The 22,288-nt window shown below is 42.8% G+C and overlaps 3 protein-coding genes across 3 annotated transcripts; 1 reads left to right on the top strand and 2 right to left on the bottom strand.

The window, feature by feature from the left end:
- Positions 1 to 5,625: 5,625 nt before the first annotated feature.
- On the top strand, positions 5,626 to 9,533 carry LOC133930912 (protein NSP-INTERACTING KINASE 2-like). The gene is made up of 4 exons (XM_062377686.1): positions 5,626 to 6,177; positions 7,558 to 7,818; positions 7,900 to 8,772; positions 8,857 to 9,533. The coding sequence occupies exons 1-4, from the start codon at positions 5,655 to 5,657 to the stop codon at positions 9,321 to 9,323; spliced, it is 2,124 nt and encodes a 707-aa protein (XP_062233670.1). The 5' UTR covers positions 5,626 to 5,654; the 3' UTR covers positions 9,324 to 9,533.
- A 3,702-nt stretch (positions 9,534 to 13,235) lies between these two features.
- LOC133930911 (putative transferase At4g12130, mitochondrial) lies at positions 13,236 to 17,016 on the bottom strand. Its single transcript, XM_062377685.1, has 5 exons — positions 16,514 to 17,016; positions 15,599 to 15,852; positions 15,412 to 15,510; positions 13,893 to 14,051; positions 13,236 to 13,770 (listed from the first exon to the last, which is right to left on the bottom strand). Exons 1-5 carry the CDS (start codon positions 16,954 to 16,956, stop codon positions 13,526 to 13,528), a joined length of 1,200 nt encoding a protein of 399 aa, XP_062233669.1. The 5' UTR covers positions 16,957 to 17,016; the 3' UTR covers positions 13,236 to 13,525.
- A 2,217-nt stretch (positions 17,017 to 19,233) lies between these two features.
- LOC133930907 (uncharacterized) lies at positions 19,234 to 22,127 on the bottom strand. The gene is made up of 7 exons (XM_062377682.1): positions 21,925 to 22,127; positions 21,057 to 21,457; positions 20,799 to 20,962; positions 20,638 to 20,718; positions 20,329 to 20,404; positions 20,154 to 20,252; positions 19,234 to 19,660 (listed from the first exon to the last, which is right to left on the bottom strand). The coding sequence occupies exons 2-7, from the start codon at positions 21,427 to 21,429 to the stop codon at positions 19,536 to 19,538; spliced, it is 918 nt and encodes a 305-aa protein (XP_062233666.1). The 5' UTR covers positions 21,430 to 21,457; positions 21,925 to 22,127; the 3' UTR covers positions 19,234 to 19,535.
- Positions 22,128 to 22,288: the final 161 nt, after the last annotated feature.

Below are 22,288 nucleotides of genomic sequence, written 5' to 3'. Positions count from 1 at the left end.
ACCGGAGAAATGTTGCGAAGAAACTCAGACAAATTGAACTCACCGGATTATCCGGTGAGAGCAAAAAATATCACCGGAGTATTTCTTGCAGAAGGTTCTGAAATCTAAAGGGTCTGGTGAGTTGTACTCACCGGATTATCCGGTGATGACTGTTGTTCACCGGAGTTTATCACCGGACAAGTGTTGCCGTGCAACGGCTAGTGACAGCTGACTCTGGGTTTGAACCCACCGGATTATCCGGTGATCTTAAGGATATAGCCAGCGGATTATCCGGTGATTACAGAAAAATGGGAGTGGTTAGCCAACGGCTAATTTTTATCTCTAGGCTATAAATACCCACTCAGATGATTTCAACAGTTGCTCTTGCGACTCTGTAGCAGCTCATACACTTGGTGTGTCATTTAAAAGCAAGAGAGAGAGCACTTGTGTCCATTCCAAATTCTTAGTTGAGGATTAAGGACTTCTTTGAGTGCTTGAAGAGTAGCAAGTATGCATCTAGTTGTTGTCTAGACTTTGTCTTTGTCAAGCGAAGCTTGAGGCTTGTTATTCTTGATGGTTGGCAACACCTAGACGGTCTTGATGATCGAAGGATTTCTCGGTGAGCTCTTGGAGGAATTGTGGGAGCCCCGGGAGAAGGAGGATGTACTTGGTTTGATACCCGCCAATCCGGAGATGGAGAAGGGGTAATCAAGAGAGAGCACTTGAGCCTTGGTGACTCAAGGGGGAGCGACATCCTTAGTGGATGCTCCAACGAGGACTAGGGGGAAGTGCCAACTTCTCGAAACCTCGGAAAAAAATCGGTGTTGTCTTCTCCAACTCCTTACTTTCTTGCATCTTATTTTGAATTTTGTTATTATTGCAAGTTCTTCTTAGTGATTGTCTTTCTTAGTTAATTCTTGCTTGATTAGCTATCTAGTTCTAGTTAAATCCCTTAGTCACATTTCCTTTTAGTTTTATTTGCTAAAGCGGTAGAAGTTTTAATTAATATCCCAATTCACCCCCCCCCTCTTGGGCTATTCGATCCTTTCAGTTGGTTTGGTTATAACCCGCAGTAATAAACCATTATTGCCGGTTCATAAGTTTAACCAGCATATAAAAAATCGAGCCATCAAGACCCAACTTCTTCATTGATGGGGCGAAGCCGAAGAGGCGCTAGAGCTCACACGAAGAGGAGGAGGAGGAGGAGAACGACGATGCCGATGCCGATGCCGATGCCGATGCCGATGCCGATGCCGATGCCGACACCGACACCGACGCGGACAACTACTTTTTCGTCATGGTCGATTCCAATTGGCTGTGGTAGGCGTAGGCGCACAGCGGGTGTAGTGGTTCTTTTGTAACGACGGCAACCCGAAAGTTTTATGGTTCTTTTGCGTGCACATGGTCACGTCGTTTGTTTTGGTTGTACATTGAATATATGTAGCAGTGATTAGGGTTTAGTTAGTAATGTGTTAAAAAACAATGATTTTGTTTAGTATTATAAAGCTTAATTAATTATGGCCTTCCGATTTTAATTTTGAATTTTTTTTGTATGATTGTGTATCACTGCCGATTTATAGCTGGAACCGGTAGTAATAAGGGATATCAATCGGTATATTAAAGTCAAGAACCGGTAGTGATATAAATTATCATTGCCGATTGGAGTCCTGAACCGGAACCGATAGCGATAGTGATTATCACTGTCGTTTAATCATTATCAGTTTAAAAACTAATAGTAATGTAGATTTTGAACTGACAATGATGAGTGTTTTATAGTAGTGATTATGAGATGTGAAGATCACTTCACAAATATTTACACGGGAGCAGTAGAAATGCTCAAAATCTGAGCTCAACGACACGGATCAAACAAACTTGGAGACATCTGTTCTTTCTTTCTTTTTTGATTCTGCTCTCTAGTTGCTTGGTTGTAGTATCACCTGGAATATGTGAATATAGAAGCACAGAAAGCTATTTCCCTTAAACCTTTTTATGGCATCTGTGGCTTTGCTGTTCAATTCGGTAGAGATGAGGATGCATGGCCACTGCCATCGGCACAGCTAAGATGAACTTGTTATATATATATTGCTTGGAAATGTTTGTGAATTAAAGCAAAGATAGGTTATCATTATTGTCGTCTTCTTTAAGGTGTTTGGAGCATCATGTCAGGATGTGAAGGAAAAAAAATAAATATTCCATCTAAAGGCAAAATGGGTTGTTCTCTTGAGCAAATGAAGGATTTTGGATAGTGAGCTCAAGAAAATGATATGTTATTATCAATTTGCCCTCAAAATATAGATGAACAAGTTTATGCATGATCATATCAGATATATCCAACCTAACAGAACCAAAACAAATCGTCTCTAAAAGCCCAAAAAGTAGGAAAAGTCCATCATCACAATCGCTAGTCAGACATCAATGGTAGTAAGGCTATGTGCGTGATCGAAGAAAACTCTGCCAAAGCCTCACTTAGAGAAGTTGGTGCCATAGCTATTTAGAGATACCAAGTACGCTCTCCCAGCACACACCTGATACCTTTTTTGGGTCATAGTCATATATTTGGTGTGGCTTCAGCTCTCCGATAGTCATCCAGTCTCACGCTACGCCTAATGAGATTGATATTTCCTTAACCATGTGCCTCCTTGGATGGTAACCTTTTATTTTATACATCACTTTCGACGCCATTTCTCCTTCATCTAGTACTCTTATCTCTCTCAAACATCTTTAGTCCAGTTTAGAACCTCTTAATCTTGGAATTTTCATAGGGTATTGGTTCTGTAAACATAAGTAGTAGTAAGATCCTTGTTATATAACGACGAGAGTAACTAGTTTGTACTATATCAACACAGCGAGATGCGAGGCTACAAAAATCATATCTTGAGCCTTTTCATAATCTGGTATGAAACTATCTATTAGAAACTTCAGAGACTCCGGTGCGGGCAAAGACTGAAACATGCAAGTGTATATTATGCCTTGGTCGCGGACCGGCGGCAAGATATATTTGTCTCGTGGAAGCTTCAGGAAAACTCGTAGTCATACAAAGTTTACATAATCAACCATCTTCAGCATGAGGAAATGGAGACATATCACTTAAGTGCGACATCATTTAGATATCTAAATAAATAGCAAACCTACAAGTAAAAAAATCAAGCACTACTCGAAACTTTGCCACAAGGTTATCAAGGAGGTAAGGTGAGGTGAGGGCCCATCAAAATAAGCCCAATTCGGCCCACGAAGAGGGAGAGGTTAGCCCACCTCCTTTCAACATTTTACAAGACTCAATTCAACTTCTTATGAAACCCAGTTCAACATTTTTGAAAAATCAGTTCAACTAGTACACACAAAATGTTATACTAAAAAAATCATATTTGATTTGATTTTAATGTATTAATTTTAAACAACACGATTGTTCAAACAGATTCAAAAACGGTTTGAGAGAAAAAGACGTTTAAAACTTGCATCTCAAATCCATTTTCTACCCAAGGTTTACAAAACTATTTGGAGCGCAAAAACTGAAACCCGATGGTAACCGAAAAATTGTGGTTATCGTGATAACCGCTCGAAATTCGTCAAGAATTCGTTCAAAATTCACTCGATTAAATTTGAAATTCAACGAGAATTCAGACCGAATCGACTGAATGGTAATCGCTCGATTTGAACCGGTTACTGAACGTTTTAGCTGATTTATCGAGCGCATTTTTCGCATTGTCGGTAACCGTTCGGTTTGAGCAATTTATCAAACGGTTTTCTTGAATTTCAGTGATGTTAAAAATACTAAAAAATAGCTCAACCTTGTAAAATTAATAGTTAATTCATCTGAGTTTCAAATCAAGTGAAACAAATTTTTTTTTTCCTTATAACATGATATACATGATAAAAGTATTTATACTCATAAAAAAATTAAATATTTTCTGTGATAAAATGTATTTGCTAAACCAAGTTAAATGCATAGTTTACTCTTTACTAATCCAAAAATCAAGAAACCAATTTTGTTAGTCTTGTTACACTATCTTATATCTTTTAGAAATACATGAACTCATGAAACACTAGGGAGTCACTTCTCTCGCCTAATGCTATAGTTATTGTAACATATAGGATTATATAAATATGTTGTAGCTAGATTAATTCATAACTATCCCATCACACCTCCAAAATTAGTGAAATCACTTTTATTAGTTTAATTACACTATGCTTTATGTAGTAAAAATAATGGTAGACATGAAAAAGTTAATTACAGTATTGTTCTTAACATATTCATATTATACTTCTGAACTTTCTGAACTTTGTAAAAATCATGGAGAAATTAATAAAACTTCAACTAAAGTGAACCAATTTTAAAGATCCGCTTAAGATACACCTTACATAAGAAAAAATATGTGTTTGCATGTTAAGCTTTTTTTTAACATGAGTTAATAAATGAGCTGCGCGCTTTAAGTTTTTTTTTTCTTTTCAAACTTCCTCCCTATAAAATATGATGCAAAACGATATTATTTTTTAAATTTGTTTTCACATAGGTTCTTAGAATTCTCTCTAGTTTTTTTATAATTTTTTCTGATTTTATTATTATTATTATTGAATATTTTAAATTTAAATTCGGTAACCAATCTGTTTATATTATTGGAGCGGAACGATAAAATTGATTACCATGAATTTCAAGTGTAACTGAGGAATTTGTTAACGCTGTTTCTACCACTAAAACTATCTCCAACCATATTCTCTTCATTTCGTTTCTTCCCGATTCCCTTCCCCGTTCTCATTCTCTTTATTTTCTCTCATCTCCAACATCTCCTTTCGAAAGGAATAGCGAAGTGAAAGGAAAGAGAATTCCGTCCTGAAGGGAATGATTTGAAAATCCCGTCGTGAAAAAAACTGTAAAGTAAAACCGTTAAAACTATAAATAAAAAAATACTTTCACAACAGAATTTTTGTCTTCAAAGAAAAATCATTGGACATAGCCTAAGGGAACGCTTTGGAGTCAGGCCACAAAGTCCTGGCATCCTACAGGATTAGGACCCAGCCCAACTAATTAATTACAGCCCATACCAAGTCACGGACCAAAAGGATAGGAACTTATTTTTCCTTCATTTCTCTTACAGTTTTCTTCCTGAGAAGCTAGGCCAGGATGCGCATGACCCGTTTTCCTTCAATTCGCAGCCCAGTCTTGCATCTTGTGCCTTCATATGCATTCAATATTATGAAAAAACTTTTTTTTAAGCCTAGCTCAACAATTTCGGAATACTAGTTTAACATTTTATGTGAAAAATATTGAAACAATATACTCGAAACGTTGAAATAGTGCAATCAAAGTGTTAATTTAGGCTGACGTGGTGTATAAGAGTCTTTTTGGACTTGGTGTATAAGGAGCTCGTTTCGATCGTGTCTAAATTTGTTTCGCATAAGGTTAGTTATGTTATAGATTTTTAGTAATTATTTTATTGTCTGTTACAATTATATTAAGCTACATTTTATTAGTCTCTGACCTATACATTATGTATTTAATTTTTAACTAATTTTATTACACTTATAATTAAAAAATTATTAGCTATATTTTTATGACAAATTATATTTACTTAACTTTAAAACTTAGGCGGACACCAAACATCGCCTAAGAGTTTCGTACATGCGTTAGCGAAAGCAGTCACTGTGCATTTGCGCTTGACTCCCTCTGGTTCCCAGGAATGGCCTCCGACTCTACGAGCAGTACAATACCACACCACTCACTCCTCCCTTGTCCCCTCCCACTGCGACGCTTCAAGCTTCCTGCTCCCATGGCCGCCGCGCGCTTCCGCTTCCCTCTCCCCCTCCTCTTGCTCCTCGCCGTCCTCGCCGCCTCGGCACGCAACGAGGAGGACGCACGCGCGCTCATGGCACTCAAGCGGGCACTTGACCCGGTCGGCCGGGTCCTGGGCTCATGGCACCCCTCCGGCGACCCCTGCGGCGCCTCCTTCTTTGGCATAACCTGCGACCTCGACGGTCGCGTCACGGCCATCTCGCTGCAGGGCCGCGGGCTCTCTGGCAGCCTTCCGCCGGCGGTCGCCGGGCTCCGGCGGCTCCAGGGGCTGTACCTCCACTACAACGGCATCAGGGGGACCATACCGCGGGAGATTGGGAAGCTATCCGAGCTAACGGACCTGTACCTGGACGTTAACCATCTCACCGGGCCCGTGCCCGTCGAGATTGCCGCTATGGCCAGCCTCCAAGGTGAGGTTTTTTAGCTTTCTATGACGTTTACCTTGGTTGGCTGTATGATTCCTGGCTGAAAAGTTGGAGTAAGGACAGCTTCTTGCTCGTCTTTTTTGGGCATCAAGACTGCATCTTTAGCGTGGTTTAGTTCGTTTGTTGGGTAAATGGGCTCTCTCTTGGTATTTTGAGCACTTCATTGGGGAGAAAATGTTTCTCTTCCATTTCAGCTTCAAAAAGGTGACATTTGACGTCACTTCTTTTCCATAGCTATAGAACCCTCTTTCTGGGCTTTCATGCTTGATTTCTTTCTTTCCTTGAAGATTTTCAGACCAAAGTGGCACATAAATGCCACCTTTAAACACAAGCTGGGGTGAAGCTTTCCGTTTTCAACGGTTCAAGAACCAATGTACTAACCATTGCGTCCTTTCTTCGTTTTGGTACAAATGCTGGCGAAAAGGTTCCAATTTTTCGTCGGTTTCTTGCGGGGTTTTGGCATAGAGTGGGGTTTTCTTTACAAGTTTCTTTCAAATTTCTTGGGTAGGTTTGGTCCATTTAATCCTATGCTACTGTTGAAGTTGAGATTTTTGTGAGGAGAGAGTGCGAAGAACAGTTGGTCCATCAATGTGATACTCATAGGCTACTGCACTCGCTTTTTAGACGTTGGCGTTGACAATCAGTGCAACGGTTAATTTTTGAAATGGCCATTTGCTTACTTCTATACCTAAGAACGCTCTGTATGGTTGTTTCCATTTCGGATCTTCTTCTGGAGCACTGTGTCACTCACGTGTTTACCTTATTTATTTGATTTATCTCTGTCTTGCACCTGCATATGTGAGAGGAGCTTCTAAGCTTCTTGGAGTTGAAACATTGGGTATTTGATCTAGTTTTTTTTTTACTGTGTGTTTCATTGTGCTTATGAGGGTTTATTTGGGGACAACTTCAGATTGGATCTTGCGCTGTGATAGTAAACTTTTACACGCGAGCCAGAAGGAATTTCTTTCATTTGACCTGATTTTCAGCTGTTTGTGTGCAATCTTTCATCTGAACTACTCATACATGTTGATACAACACTAATGATTAGGGCTTCCCCTCCCATGTCATCCTTCTATTCATGTTTTGTAGGTTTGCCGAATACTATCTGAGTCCAAGTGGCCAGCAGTCAAATATTATTTGTTGCCACTAGGCTTTGTTTATGTCCCTGCACATGTAGTTTCTCACCTCCAAGCGTCTAAACAAGAGCAGTACAATTTGTATCATGTCTGCAAACATCTGAGATTATATATACCTTGTAAATCCGTATTGGGAGATGATTAATCCCATTGAGCATCAAAATTGGTGGTTTGCAGTATGGAGATAGGCTCGTTTGATTTTCTTACACTTCGTTGTTCTCTTTTGCAGTGTTGCAACTGGGTTACAACCAGTTGACAGGCAGCATACCACCTCAGCTAGGCAACCTGAATAAGCTCAGTGTTCTTGCAATGCAGTCCAATCAGCTGACTGGAGCCATTCCGGCAACTCTTGGTGACCTAACACAGCTGACACGGCTCGATTTAAGCTTCAACAGCCTATTTGGTTCAATCCCTTCAAAGATTGCAGAGGTTCCGTTGCTCGAGGTCTTTGATATTCGCAATAACTCCCTCTCCGGGAGTGTTCCTGTTGGTAATGAATTCCTCTTTAACCTTTCTGAAGTTGTGTTTTGTTTTATCTTATTAACCAATGCAATTTTGTGTTGGATGGTAGGATTGAGGAGACTGAATGGTGGATTCCAGTATGCAAACAACAAGGCGCTTTGTGGTGGTGGCTTCAGTTTGCTAGATATTTGCCCCTCTTCAGAGGATGGCTTGAAACCAAGCAAGCCTGAGCCTTTTGGTCCAGATGGTACTGTGAAGACACGGCAAGTGCCCCAATTGGCGAATCCTGACAACTGCTCAGGCTCTCGCTGCTCAAAGTCGTCGAATGCATCTACAGGAGTTCTTATTGTCGGTGTGGTTGCAGTGGTGATTGGTGCCGCATTTTGCGGGCTATTTGCGTTCTCATGGTACCGCCGGCAGAAGCAGAAGATTGGAAGCTCACTGGAGGTTTCTGATAGCAGGCTCAGCACTGACCATTACCAGCAGAAGGAAGCCTGCAGAAGGAGTGCTTCTCCTTTGATTAGTGTTGAGTACTCAAACGGGTGGGATCCTTTGTCAGGTGGGGGCATTGGATCATCCGGTGAAGTCAGTGATAGCTTTAGGTTCAATCTAGAGGAGGTTGAATGCGCGACACAATATTTCTCGGAGGTTAACTTGCTAGGCAAGAGCGGCTTCGCCGCGACATACAAGGGAATCCTTCGGGATGGGTCAGTTGTTTGTGTTAAGAGCCTCAACAAGACAAGCTGCAAGCAAGAGGAGTCAGATTTCTTGCGCGGTCTGAAGATGCTCACCCTGCTTCGACATGAGAACCTCGTTAGCCTGAGGGGTTTCTGTTGCTCCAGGGGGAGGGGCGAGTGCTTCCTTGTCTACGACTTCATGGTAAATGGGTGCTTGTCACAGTATCTGGACGTTAAGGACAGATCCAGTGCTAGTGTTCTCGACTGGCCTACCAGAGTTTCCATCATCAGAGGCATTGCAAAAGGTATTTACCATGCTATTATTTACCCTTTCTGATTCTTGAGAGTTCCAGTGTTGTTCAACTCCTTAATCTGTTCCGCATTTGCAGGAATTGAGTACCTACACAGTAAGAAGAGCAATAAACCACCAGTAGTTCACCAGAACATATCAGCTGAGAAGATCCTCCTCGACCACCACTTCGCCCCACTTATGTCGGTCCCGGGACTGCATAAGCTCCTTGCTGATGATGTCGTCTTCTCAACTCTGAAGGCCAGCGCCGCAATGGGGTACCTTGCCCCTGAGTACGCCACCACTGGTAGATTCACTGATAAGAGCGACGTCTTTGCATTCGGGATCGTGGTTCTCCAAGTCATCACAGGCAGGAGGGATGTCTCACAACTGAAGGTAGGCGCTGCAGCGGCGAGCGACTTTGAAGGCCTGATTGATGGAAACCTCAACGGTGCCTTCTCAAGGACAGAAGCTGCAAAGCTCGCCGCAGTTGCTGCATATTGCACAAGCGAGGTGCCAAGCCAGCGGCCGACGATGGAAGCTGTGGTTCAGCAGCTCGGCCAGTGAGTTGCTGCTGAGGTTCTGAACCCAGTTGATCTGAAATGTATTTTGGGAGCCAGCTTGACCTCGAGACCTTCTGTGGTGGTAGTGAATTGATGACAGGGTAATTATCCAGTTGCCGCTGACATGCTATTGATTAGTCTAGTCACTCGTGTACTGATCCCAGCATTTCATGACTTGAATGTAGCAAATTCAGAATGCCATCAATGTAGCATATTCAGAGCATTTGTAATGCGAATTTGGCCAGCTTTGCACTGGCTCTCCTTGCATTGACGTGCTCTGTCGTATTTTGTTGGTTTTTCTTACAAATTCTCGATAAGCATCTCAAATTGAATGTAACAAATCCTGACTGACATGGTTGATGACTGGGTGCTACTAAATTTGCTGGACCATGAACCCGCATCTACTATTGTTCAGTGCTACTACATTAATTTGATCTCAACATTGATGCTTCCCTTCTCCTTAAAATAGGTGAAAACTGCAGCTACTAGAAGTAACAAACAACAGTACTGATTTCAACCGAGCTGTACACAAGAACGAAGAATTTAAACCAATTTCAAATTTGAATCTCTGAACAAAAGAGGACACTTATACAGTTCTGCATTTCTGCACAGGCAGGATGCACGGGAATGGCAAGTGCGTGCGTGTGATGTCCTTTTTGCTCCCTCCAGAGTCCAGACTGAGCCCTTGCCGTTGGCCCTGTAGGCCTGGACACTGTTTTCGTCCTGTGTCACTACTCAGACCTTATTTGGTTGGGGTTCTGCTGGATTTTACTACTCGGAAGGAGAAAATTGAATTAAACAGTATGTTTCTGAAAATAACTTCTACAAAGTAAAAATTGATAAAAGTTACCATGATTACTTAGAAACCAGAAGCTGATCTGATCTGGAAGAGATTTTGTAGCTTCTGAGAGATTGTTTTGAGAGATATTATATATATATTATATATTTCATCATTATCAAAAGTTAATTTAAAAACAGTTTTTATATAAGTAACTTCTAAAAACAGCTTTTGAAAAATTCTCACCACAACCAATCAGACCCATAGTGCCCCTCCCATTTATTTATTTATTTCAATAATTGAATGCATGTATTGTCAGCAAAACTTTGCTAATTTGACAAAGCACAAGGACGTGTCCATGGCTTGATACATTTCTCCATTCCAGAAATAACATCAATACAGTTCCACCCTCTCTGCCAGCATTGTAAAAAGTCAAAACAGTTAACGAATTGCAAACTTGAACTGACAGTAAGTCCCTGTTTCGGAACATGAGAATTTTTTTTTGGATTGACACCACTACAGAAAATGCAGTATACAGATTATTACCGGCCCTATTTTCGTTTGAAAAATAGTTAAACCTTCAACGTGTTTCTGTCATCAATTTGTCACGCAAAGGCAAATTTCATCCAAGCTCCATCAGCACGAGCAAAAGCAGCAGCGGCATCAGAATCTGTCCGTCCATCGGGAAACGCAGCACCGTGATTTGTTTATGCAGGCCAAGAACAAAAGTCCCAAAAGAAACCAAAGCAACTCATCAATGGCGCAATCACCAACCAACCCCGCATTTAATCACGGCGCCATTATACCATAATCTTGTCTGCCCTGTTATCAGGACAAGACAAATCGGCCTTTATTACAGCACTGTACTGTCATTACTGGAGCTAATCGGAGCTGCAACTTTTCTCTCGAAATGAGATAGTAGTTTCAGACGCGTGCATGCTTCGTTGGCTGCAATGATGCAATGAGCATTGGCATTTGAAAATGCGTGGGAGAGAGAGAGAGAGAGACAGAGAGTGTGCTCCTCCTCCTCCCAAAGCTTCTGTTCTGAAGCTGTGACCTCTATTGGGTCTTTCTCTCCTGTCTCCTCTCTGCATAGACAAGACAGCACCGAGCAAGCCAGGCTAGTGTGTCTAGGTTCGTGAATCTAGTGGAGACTACTTTTTGTGTCCAAGCCAAATTAGCCATTTAATTTTTACCCAATGTTCAGCGTTCAAAAAAAAGTTTTGCCCAATGTAAACCTACAAAACATGATTCTGCTACTGAACCAAACAGCAGTGAAAGTTTGATGAAACAACAATTGGCTCAACCAAAGCTTGGGGAGTTGTGTATTGGTTCGAGGCAGGCAGCAATGCACATCAATCCTTTTGTCAGTGTCGTGCATGCCCCAACTAAAGCGGCATTGGGCGTTCCGTCAGAAATAAAGCTCTCGGCGTCTGCTCCGCTCGGTGGAGTCTTGGCTGTCTGCCATTTGGTGGTTCGGGCTCCCAGAGAGCAGAGCAGAGCAGCATTGACTCCGCAACGCACTGCACCGGGCGCTGTGACGCTTCCTCTCTGCCGCTGTGCCGTGTTGGTCCTTGGAAGCTGGAGCAGCCTCAAACAGTCAGGTGAGCAGTTGGGTTGTTGAAGTTGAAAAGAATCAAACGTGAATGCATCAGTTTGAATTTGAACACGGATTTGAACGTTGGGATGCAGGTCAGAAACGAGATCCTCTAACGTTGGAGATTTTGACGTCAGAGGACAGTCGGGCAGTTTTGAGCCGTGATCACAAATGGGCGGACAAGATCCGACGCTACAGTAGGTATGCAAACAGTAAAATCGCCACAATATATTGATGAACAGTAAATTCGTTACTGTGCAGCGTCAGAGAACTGTAGCGCATCCCACGAGTTACTGTACACCTCTGCCGTTGCTCCACCAACGTCAGAGGAACCGGTTCCTGCAGGTCAGCAGGTGTTTGTGTTCGTCTGTATGAACGCTGTTGGATTTGAGCTTATCATCCGTATCTCTAGAATTTTTTGAAACTATGGACATATTAAGGGCCTTTGATTAAATCATTTCTAACTCTGAATTTTTTTAAAATAATATTTAAATTATTTTATTTTATTTTACAAACTCTAAATTTTATATGAATTTTGGAGCTATAGCTCTGCCTAGCAGAGGCTAAATGAGACGGGGGTGTAGGAGAAAGCCGAGCTTAACCCAATTTACCTAGCTTTGCCAATGCTGTCACATGCATAAGCGTGTTGATACCGTCAGAAGTTCCTCACCAAGTTTCTTGTCCTGTAGCATGGTGAGTGGTATGCAGCTTTGGTAATGATCCGAATAAAGTGTGTTCTTGTGAGTACAGATTTTTTTTCCAGGCTTTGTTTGATGGTTCCTGGTGAAGCATGCATAGGGCGAGTAGAGTACTTTCGTGTCACGTGTGCACATGGTCCCTCCCTCCGTTAGCTACAAGACTAAAAGTATTTAGCTCTCCTGAATTCTTATCCACATTTAAGTTCAGTAAAGAAAAATAAAAGGCACAGACACGAGGTCGAAATGGTAATTTGCATAACCTGAATAAGGCTGAAATACTGGGCAGGATACTGTACATCTTTTCTCACATACGGACGTCGCTTGGTATCCACAGAAGAGCTGGCTGTCCTGTACAGTACAGTGCTGCTTCGCTACAAACTCTACCTGCCTGCGTCTGCTGTGCTAGTTAGCACTTAGCAGCGGCATGTTTTGCAACGACATTCCGTTCAAGTCCATTTGGTTTTGCCGACGGTTTGCTGCAGGGACCAAAAGGTGACAGGGAATCCAAGGTGTCGTGTGGTCAAGATTCATTGAGACGGGACGACGGCAATGGCAGATGTCTTTTGCTGCAGCACCCAGCACTGTGGTCACTGCTCATTTGTACCCATGGCACTAGAGGAGTAGAGGGCCGCCCAGTGTGGTCCAGTCCATGGCCAGTGTAAACAAATGTTGAAAAATTACAGCCTCCTACATCACTCATACAACCCCCCTACATAAAACGTACATAAAACGGTGTTGAGACAGTGCTCATGCATGATCAAATGTATTTGCAAGATTAGAACATCTGTTCTATAGATTAAAAAAAAATAGAACATCTGTTCTCACTGCCAGGAAGAAAAAATGTAGTACAAGATGAACCTTATTGCTGTCGAGCTGTCAACAGAGAAACTTATTGGAATACAGTGCATGTTTGGATTCGCTTATTTCTGATCGACATACAAGTCAAGCGCAGGTAGAGAAGAAGAAAACTGGCTCTGCCTGCCAAGATACACCAAAGACAACATGACCAAAGTAAAACTGTTAGCTATGGGTGCCTCTCTTCAACACCTGATGATAGATATCTTTCAGAATTCTGCTATGAGCTCCGAAGAGCTTTCATTGGGAGCTTAGGCTCAAGTTCACGGCTTTTGCTCTCAAGCAACTGCACTCTGCTGTTCAAGCACCTGCGTCCACTCGGCTGGCCACCAGTCTGGTTTGATCGCCTTGACTCTCACATCCCTATTATCATTGATGCGAAGGTCTGAGTTTTGTTTCAGTGCTTCTTCGAGTCTCAACAGGCCCATTCCATGGGAGCCGAGAACTGTGTTTACTGTACCAATCTTCTTATCAGAAGCCTCGTTGACAATTTCTGAACCTGGAGCGACAGCCTGCTCGAGCTCTGATGACATAAATTGCAAAATAAGCACCGGACACCAGAATGAATGGTGTTACAGTGTTATAATAAGCATCCGACAACAGAATGAATGGTGATACACTGCTATTTAGCACAAAAATTCATACCTTGTCCATTCTCGTCAACAAACTTCATAGGCATCAGGCGCTTCCGAATGACACCGCGATGGTGTGTCCGTGCGATAAGCTCCTGCCCAATGTAGCACCCCTTCTCAAATGAAATGGCATTCAAGCCGGCAAGATTGTACTCAAGTGGGATTGCTTCACCTGAAACAAAAGAAGACAGTTCAAGGAAAAGAAATGAACAATCTAGGCCATTTGGTATTTGATCAGGACAAACATGTCACAAAATAGTTGGATAATTGGCTAACTGCCAAAATAATGTTACGAGAGGCACCAGTGATGACAAGAGAATGGGACTACGGAAGTACTGTCGGATAATCCTACTTTCCTACATGTATGATATAGTCTTAAGGTATTAGTTCAAAAAAAGAAATTGTAACGGTATAAGGTCAATTATATTCTATCAAGTTTGGGCCTTCATGCAGAGTTAGATGAACAGCACACCTATAACATATCAAGCATCCATCGGCGCACATGTGAACAAATGGCTGCAACTGACAGTGAAGCCCATGAACACAGAGCAAATGAGGCATCTAACAGGAGCAGTTCTCCATTGCTGGTAGAACGTATGGAAAGAAAGGAACCAAAGAATTTTCGAGGGGAAGGAGATGACTGCATTGCAAGTGGCGCTAAAGGAAAATGAGGACATTGGTCTCAGAAGGATGGCCTTCCAGGCACCGCACGAAGTCGACCAAGAAGTGAATAGAGAGTAGCGCAAGGGAGTGTTTTTTTTTTGGCTGCGGGTGTTTTTTTCAGACATTAGTTGCCTTCTCTTTGCATAATATGGGCGTTCAGTTTTCCTTGTAAATTTATATATAACCCTGGTGCTTGCGGCCTAATGCCAGGACTGGGGGCTCTGTACTAAAGACTTTATTCTCTTCTCCTCTTAATGAAGGGCAGCGCTCCTGACATTTTACGCCAAAAATATTCTAGAGATCTTTTAAATACCTCATGTCCATGTGCTACAAGAAAACAGGGAAAGATGTATGGTACTCTAATCCTCTGTGGTAGCTCCTCTAGATGTCCGCATAATCCATAGACCACCAACACTTACCCACTAGTTGTCGGCTATCAAATCAAATCCAATTGTCTCAAAGTTGTTTTGGTGGATAGAGATCATGAATGGTGTCAAAGTAAGTTTTGTGTTACTAAGACATTACTCTTTTTAGGACAGGTTATTCTACATATCCCTGCATAGTGCAATGATAGCTCTAGAATCAAATTTATGAAATCCTATTATGTGAACTTGGAGTAGCTTCTAAGTCAAAATATAGACTACAAACAAGAAAACTTTTCGACGATGTGTAACAAAGAAAACATTATAAGCTGGATTTGTAAAGACACGACATCAGCAAATCCTGTATAGGAACTAAATGTTTTCAGATAGCGGTACTAATATTGTACAGAAGCAGAAAACAACATACCTATTTAACATCTAAGTGTAGAACAGTAATTATGACAACAATGCATCGTTGTGAAAAACCAGCTTGGAAAAGAATCTTACCTTTTGGGATCTCAGTTGAACCTTCTGCAACTCCATTTTCTATCCGCCAAAGCTGATAATGGCGTTCATCTGCTTCTTTGTCGGATTCAACTAGTGGTGCTGTGAATAAAGGAATAGGTCAAGTGTTCAAATGGATTGTGTTTCAAGTCAGATAAGCATTAGGAAACATCAAGAACAAATGACTTACGTATTGTATCAGCGGGAAAAATTCCTCTGTAACCAAGGTAGTCCAACCGAGGATCTTTGAACCACTGCCAACCATGACCGTTCCCTTGTGCAACTGACTCAGCAGCATGGTCAGGACCTTGTCCCCATCCAATGGATCGAGCATCAGGTTCTTGAGTAGAAGGTTCAGCATGCACCACACTACGTCCAAATCTTTGCCAACACACAAAATCTTCACTTACATTATCTATCTCAACCTTTGATCTCAACCTATATCTGAAAACAGGAAAAAGATGCCAGATCAAAGACATAACATTTATCAACAGAATGAAGATCGTTCAGGAATAAGAGGATAGGTTTCCAATTCAATGGAAAGAGGCGTGATGTGATGTATCCTCAGCTACAACAAGCATGCAAATTCTATGTAATCCAATTCGAACTCAACGTAATAACCTAATACCAACAATTAGTTCCAGGGAAGCTGCTTCATACAAGAGCATATTGTAGCTACTGTTCCTAATTTGACACTAAAATCTGGAACAGCATCTACAATGCCGATACTGTCTGCAAGTTCTAGTTGGGATTCAACAACTCTTTTGCAGCTGAAGTTCTGACACTCAATTAGACTCCCAACTATGGGCTATGACACTAAAATGTCCAACGAACCGCGCATCGAAACATGTACACATCATCCAAATTTCCAACATGAAACGAAACTATCCAGCAAGCACCTAAGAATCACTAAAGCAATCGCTTTGATTAAATAAACTTCCTTTTCGTTGATTACCACCAAAATTCCTAAATAAATCTTCCTGGCCGTCGCGGTTTGATGACTTCGATCACAAGCCTCTCCTCACAGACTACAAGTCTTAGACTGAAATACCGTATTAAACTATTAATACTAAACTGAATGTTGAGCATGAACTTTGCCAATCACCTCTTGAAGCAGGCGAGGAGCTCGTCGACCTCCGCCGCGTCGACATCTGCAAGCACCTCCCCTGTCTCCCCCTCCTCCCCCTTGGGCTTCTCCCCGGTCTGCGGTGCGGACCCGGTGCGGTCGAGCAGCTGCGACCGCGGCGGGGGCCGGTAGAGGAAGAGGTCGTAGAGGAACCTGCCCTGCGGCGTGAGCAGCGCGGCGTAGGCGGGCGCCGCGGGCCCCCGCGATGAGGCGTCGGCGGAGAAGGCCGAGAGGAGGTCGTTGGTGAGGAGCGAGTGGAGGAAGCGCGCGGCCTCGGGCCCCGCCAAGCGCACCACGGCGCGGGAGGCGAGGCGGCAGGCCAGCACGCCCGGGTCGGTGGGCGGCCTCGTGTGGAGGGCGCGGGCGCGGACGCGGCGCTGGAGGAGGAGGTGCGCGGCGAGGCGGCGCGCGAGCGGCGGCATGGCTGGGAACCCAGGGGCAATTACTTTTTTACCACTCTTACGGATGGCGCATTCCCAAACACCATCCTACCAAAGTTTCGCTCCCAAATACCACCCGAGCCCATATTCAGTACACGCGGATGAACAGTATCCGAAACTAAAAATCTTGTGTAATTCAAACTAAAAATACCAAAAATTGTGTCCATTTTTTGCGTGCTCTACAATTCATAAGCAATCTATTTTAACTGGATTCATCGAAAAATATTATGTAGATAAACTAAAATTACTCAAAAGGTGCTACTTTTGCAAGTCTAGCAATTTTTAAGACTTCACAAAAATTCCCAAAAATATAAAAAAATCACTAATATTCCTTTAATGTGATGTAATAATTTCTAAAATTATCTTTCACCCTATCTTATAAGTGAAAAAGTGAGTTCATTTATAATGCACTTTTAATAAAGGAACTTAAATGGGTATTACAAAGGACCTCACTTTTTCACTTATAAACTAAGGTGGAAGATAATTTTGAAAATTAGTACATTATATTAAAGGAATATTAGTGAATTTTCTCATATTTTGAGGAATTTTAGTTTGAATTATTTATAAGATTTTTAGTAAATCCAGTTAAAATAGGTTGCTTATAAATTACAGAGTAGTACAAAAATTGACATATTTTAGTTTGAATTACACAAGATGTTTAGTTTCGGATACTGTTCATAGGTGCATTGTTCATCTGCGTGTACTGACTATGGGCTCGGGTGGTATTTGGAAGTGAAACTTTGGTAGGATGGTGTTTGGGAGTGCGCCATTCATAAGGATGGTAAAAAAGTAATTTTCTCAGGAACTGAGGAGGTGGTTATTTGGCTGGGTACCACGGTTTGATGTTTTTGCAGGGGTTTTTGTTGGTTCTTGGGGAATTTGAGGGCATTTTTTTGGTAGGCGGATAACGAGGGGAGGGTGGAAGCTAGACCTAACTAAATAGGTGGCTTGCTCTTGCACGAGTTTATTTATAACGGCTAGTTAAGTGGATCGTGTTGTGGTAGTTTACTTGTCGAGACTTTAGCCTAAGTACAACTTATTTAAAATCGAGCTATGTTGTGCCGGCTCATGGCACGATAGGTAGGATGATAGGGCAACCGATAGGGTAGCGTAGCTGGATTGGGTTGTGTAAGCATGACGTGCCATAGCCTCGGCTCAGGTATGGCTCGGCTTGCCCTTGGGTCATACCGTTCTAGGTTGTGTCTACAAACGGATCTCGTGTCGGTCCAGTTGACCAGTTTTAGTGGAAGCGACGGGTGATATGAGTAGGTGAGTAATACGAAATTTTCACAAAAGGATGTATAGTAAATAGGATCGTTTATTTTTATTGAGATTTATATTGGGTATGTGAAAAAAATTATAAGTAGGTGAAATAATAAATTGATGAATGTGTATTAGGTGAAGAGATGCACGATCGAGATAGGCCATGCGTGCTAAGTGCATGAGAAGGGGCATGTATGGGGAGGGACATGGCGGGAGCAGGGGTTCCGAGTCCACGTGGCTGTGTTGGTGGAGGGAAATGACTTATCGTTTCAATGAGAAATCACGGCTGATGCGGGTAAAATACTTGGAGTTGTCGGCTGTGTTATGCAGCGCGCAACAAGCACAAGGTGGACGTAGCGGGTGAGCAACGGCGACGTGTTGATGTTTGACAAACGATCTGAAGTCACATTTAGGAAAAATAAATTCTATACGGTGGTGCTGTAGATATATGCTTTTGTATCCACACATGTGAATCCCAAAGTGGTAATGAGATTTACTTAACGCTAATTATATATGTGGAGTAAGTATGCATGATAATTTTTTATTTATGTAAGATTCATTGTTTTGAGATCCACATAGAATAAGTATTGGATATTCAGATGGTGCTGTGGAAGGAGACATATGCAACACCTTGTATAGAATGTATTTCCCGTTTAGGAGCACCATGGGCAATTCTTCAGCCCCGAAAGCTGCGTTTCTTCGTCCAGGGAGCGGCACATCGGCCGCTGGTGGGTTGGACCATCGGGTCGAAAGATAGTGGCTCGCCGGCAGAAAGGCTGCGCCGTGGAGGAACGCGGCGCTGCGACGAGTGTTCGCCTGCTCGACCGGCGCGTTCTTATCATTTTGGGAGCCTGGTGCTGCCTGTGCCAGGTCCGAGCACGTGCTGACGGGCACTGCACAATTTGGCAAAGGCAAAACCAAACTTCCACCTCTTTTTTCCAAACACAACAGCGGATCGCTTGACATCCTTCAGTGACCCAAGCAAGAACAACAGAAGAAAGCAAACACATAATCAGGTTTCCAATATACACGATGCTTTTACCGTAAGATAGCAATAAAGTCGATGAGCCATCGTTCAATACAAAACATGGGTACCAAATTGTTTCAGAGATCAAAATGTACTACACAACTAGAGATACCCCCTCCACAACATCAGGCACTGGGCACGTCTGGACCTTCAGGACTCGATTCCTTGGGACCTAGACCATTTCCTTGAAACGAACTTGGACCTAAACCTTGCTGCTTCCACAAACCAGCAGTTTATTTATTTACCCCGTGGATGCTATAAGATACTCTCTTCAGGAGATTGGGATGACTCGTGATTTCGGCTTTCCATTGCTGCTTGAATCACGGGCTTGCTCTCTTCCAGGAAGCGCCCAACCCCGTGCAGGTCGTCGGCCACGTCTACTGGAGCCACGGTTATCTGTGGTACATCAACAGGCGTAAAACTGAAGATTAGAAAAGGCAGGCGATGCAAAAATCATACCATGATGGTTCAACACTAACTTGGGGAAAAACATCTCGGAAAACTATGCATAGCAGTGTTAAACACATTAAGAACTAGAACGGAAAATCACAATGTAATTTCAGCAATCAAAAAATGTATGCCGGAATTCTGTTAGCAGACCTTTGCATCAGTGACCGCTACTTGGCATCTAGAATGAGTCAAGCAGGAACTAAGACATCAAAGGAGTGCACTCGGATTAAGGAGAGCTGCTCATTTTTACATGTGCGTGACCGTGGCTGACCTGCTTGTTGTCAGGTATGCTTGCTGACCACTTGGAACAATGCTTAAGTAACAGCATAGATCAAATGATACGGAAAATAATTATGTATAAGGCAACACCCTTGGTTGACCAAGTTAATGACTGAGATAATTTTCATAAGTTCTTATGAATATAAAACGCCATGCTTACCAGAATTATCATTATTAGGTGCACCAGCATTTTGATTCCAGCCAGGCAAGTGATGTCCAGCATTCCCCTTCCATGATTCCTCAAATCCAGCTAGTTCATCTATAGAGGACTTGAGTTAAAAATTATCAAAAATGCATCCAGGGCACAACAAGAAAGCTAGAAATATCAAACAAACCCTCGTTTAGATTGTGCAATATCTGCGTGGTGTCAACCTTCCCATCTGAATTCAGCTTCCTTGTCAGGGAATGGCCCTAAAATAATAATACGAGGAAAAATTAGTAATACTGCAGCCAAATTCAAGTCTCCTTTGCTTTAGATGAACAAAAACCTAAAAGGTCATTTGTTTTGCCATTTTTGGACCCATTAACAATAAGATATCCAAGTTTGTCCTTGAAATCTATGTACGTAATTCAGTGTGCACCATGATACCCAATATGATTTGGATTAAATGAGCAGGGCATTGAACATCACAAAGGTTGTCTACCTTGTCACGAATTCCTCGGGAGATTCTATGAGCGGCCTCTTTTGTTGTTGTATCTGCTTCCTTGCTTTCTTCCACAGTAATCTGCAAGAAGCAAAATTATTGTTAATTCTGAGTACCAAAAAATGAGGCCTCATGAGTAATTTCATCAGTTATGTGCTTACTCCATCACTACCAGTCCTCCTAGTCTTTGAAGCGGTGTAGTAAGCTCCATCAATACCACCATAAGTCACAGAAGAGCTCTGATATGTGAAAGTACGAGCTTGCGACTGCCCTTCATTAGCCCTATTGAAATCCCTTCGCAGCTGGACCTGGCCCCCTTCCATCCCTACAAAGAAACAAACCAAAAGACATGACTTATAAATATGATCCATAGGGATCCAGGAAACTGAACAAGGAAATTGGTTCAACCCAGCTCCTACCATCGTCCGGCTCCTGAACATAAGAATCATGGATCGACTGCTCGTTACCGCCCTCTGCATTTTCTCCTTCCTCCTCATCAAGCTCTGTAATGACAGGCTCCCTGCCGCTACTCCTCAGAGGAGCTTGCGCGATGAATCCATCGTTTCTCATGTCTCCGAACGGCCCTCCCATCGGTCCGAAAAGACTAGGCCCGAACATGCCAGGGCCACCGATCCGACCCCCAAATGGCTGGGTAAAGAACGGATCATCAAATGGATCCCTCCCTCCAAAGAAGCCAGAAATCAAGCTCCTTTGGGGACCGAAGCCACCAAACCCAGCAAATGGGTCCCTGCCACCGAAGAAGTTGTTCCTTGCGTTCTGCCCTCTATCCATTTCCCAGCAATTAGGTGGGCTCTGCAAGCTGCAACAGTTATGGTGATAATTAGTAACTCGCAACATGAGATACAGTGAGCAAATCAAGCACAAGTCCGGCCATACGAGACATGAGATTTCTCATAATCCCCAATCCTTTCTATCCTCCCTCGAACTCTGTGCTAAATAAATTCAGTTCTGAGCTCGCCACACAAATGTGCTGCGCATGAACAATTAAACATCGCTAAACAGGTAGGAGCAAGAAAGCGACTGGGGACCTACGACAAATTAGCTTCGATTCCCCCTTTTTACATGCACATGACATAACCCATCGATTCTTCCTACAAAATTATAATCCATCAAAGCCCGTATCCCCCCACTAAAAACACCGAACAGCACCACCAATCCGACCAGTATGAACCAACCGAAATGTCCATCAAGCTTCAGAGTCGACTAGCATGCCACCAACGATCCTGAGTGAGGAATTAACCGCGCAATCATCTGAGGAATCTTTACCTGGAACTCCCGGAGCGCGTCGGCAGCGGAAAGGAGGGCGGGATCGCCGGAGGGATTCCCGACTGCGTTGGTCGGGGACGGCTTCGATCTTGGGGTGGCGAATGGAATGGGGGCTGCACGATTGGGAAATGGGAACGCGGCGAGGTGGAGGAGAAGGCGCCGCGCCGTGATCATGTGATGTGTGGCCTCTGGAGTCTTTGCCTTGTCCCGAACGTTCGGGTTGTGGAGGTCCGAGAACCCTCCAGACCAGTAGGCCACTTTGGCTGCAATTTTTTTATTTCCAAAGTAAAAAAATTGTAAAATAGACGTCTGTTTGAAAAAAATTGTAAAATTAGGCTAACACTCTAAAAAAAACCTAACGCAC

Source organism: Phragmites australis, chromosome 10 (assembly GCF_958298935.1).
Source record: "Phragmites australis chromosome 10, lpPhrAust1.1, whole genome shotgun sequence".
NCBI classification, from domain to species: Eukaryota; Viridiplantae; Streptophyta; class Magnoliopsida; order Poales; family Poaceae; genus Phragmites; species Phragmites australis.
Note: the sequence above shows the minus strand (reverse complement) of the source record. Positions and strands in the feature narration are given on the sequence as shown.

Bases quoted from the DNA above. Each gene is read 5' to 3' on its own strand.
- LOC133930912 (XM_062377686.1), top strand. From the start codon at position 5,655: ATGGCCTCCGACTCTACGAGCAGTACAATACCACACCACTCACTCCTC. The intron at 6,178-7,557 runs GTGAGGTTTTTT...TCTCTTTTGCAG, and splicing joins CGCTATGGCCAGCCTCCAAG to TGTTGCAACTGGGTTACAAC. The intron at 7,819-7,899 runs GTAATGAATTCC...GTTGGATGGTAG, and splicing joins CTCCGGGAGTGTTCCTGTTG to GATTGAGGAGACTGAATGGT.
- LOC133930911 (XM_062377685.1), bottom strand. From the start codon at position 16,956: ATGCCGCCGCTCGCGCGCCGCCTCGCCGCGCACCTCCTCCTCCAGCGC. The intron at 15,853-16,513 runs GTGATTGGCAAA...TCCTGTTTTCAG, and splicing joins CTCCTCGCCTGCTTCAAGAG to ATATAGGTTGAGATCAAAGG. The intron at 15,511-15,598 runs GTAAGTCATTTG...CTTTATTCACAG, and splicing joins TTTTCCCGCTGATACAATAC to CACCACTAGTTGAATCCGAC.
- LOC133930907 (XM_062377682.1), bottom strand. From the start codon at position 21,429: ATGGATAGAGGGCAGAACGCAAGGAACAACTTCTTCGGTGGCAGGGAC. The intron at 20,963-21,056 runs GTAGGAGCTGGG...GTTTCTTTGTAG, and splicing joins TGTTCAGGAGCCGGACGATG to GGATGGAAGGGGGCCAGGTC. The intron at 19,661-20,153 runs GTAAGCATGGCG...GATGTACCACAG, and splicing joins ACCTAATAATGATAATTCTG to ATAACCGTGGCTCCAGTAGA.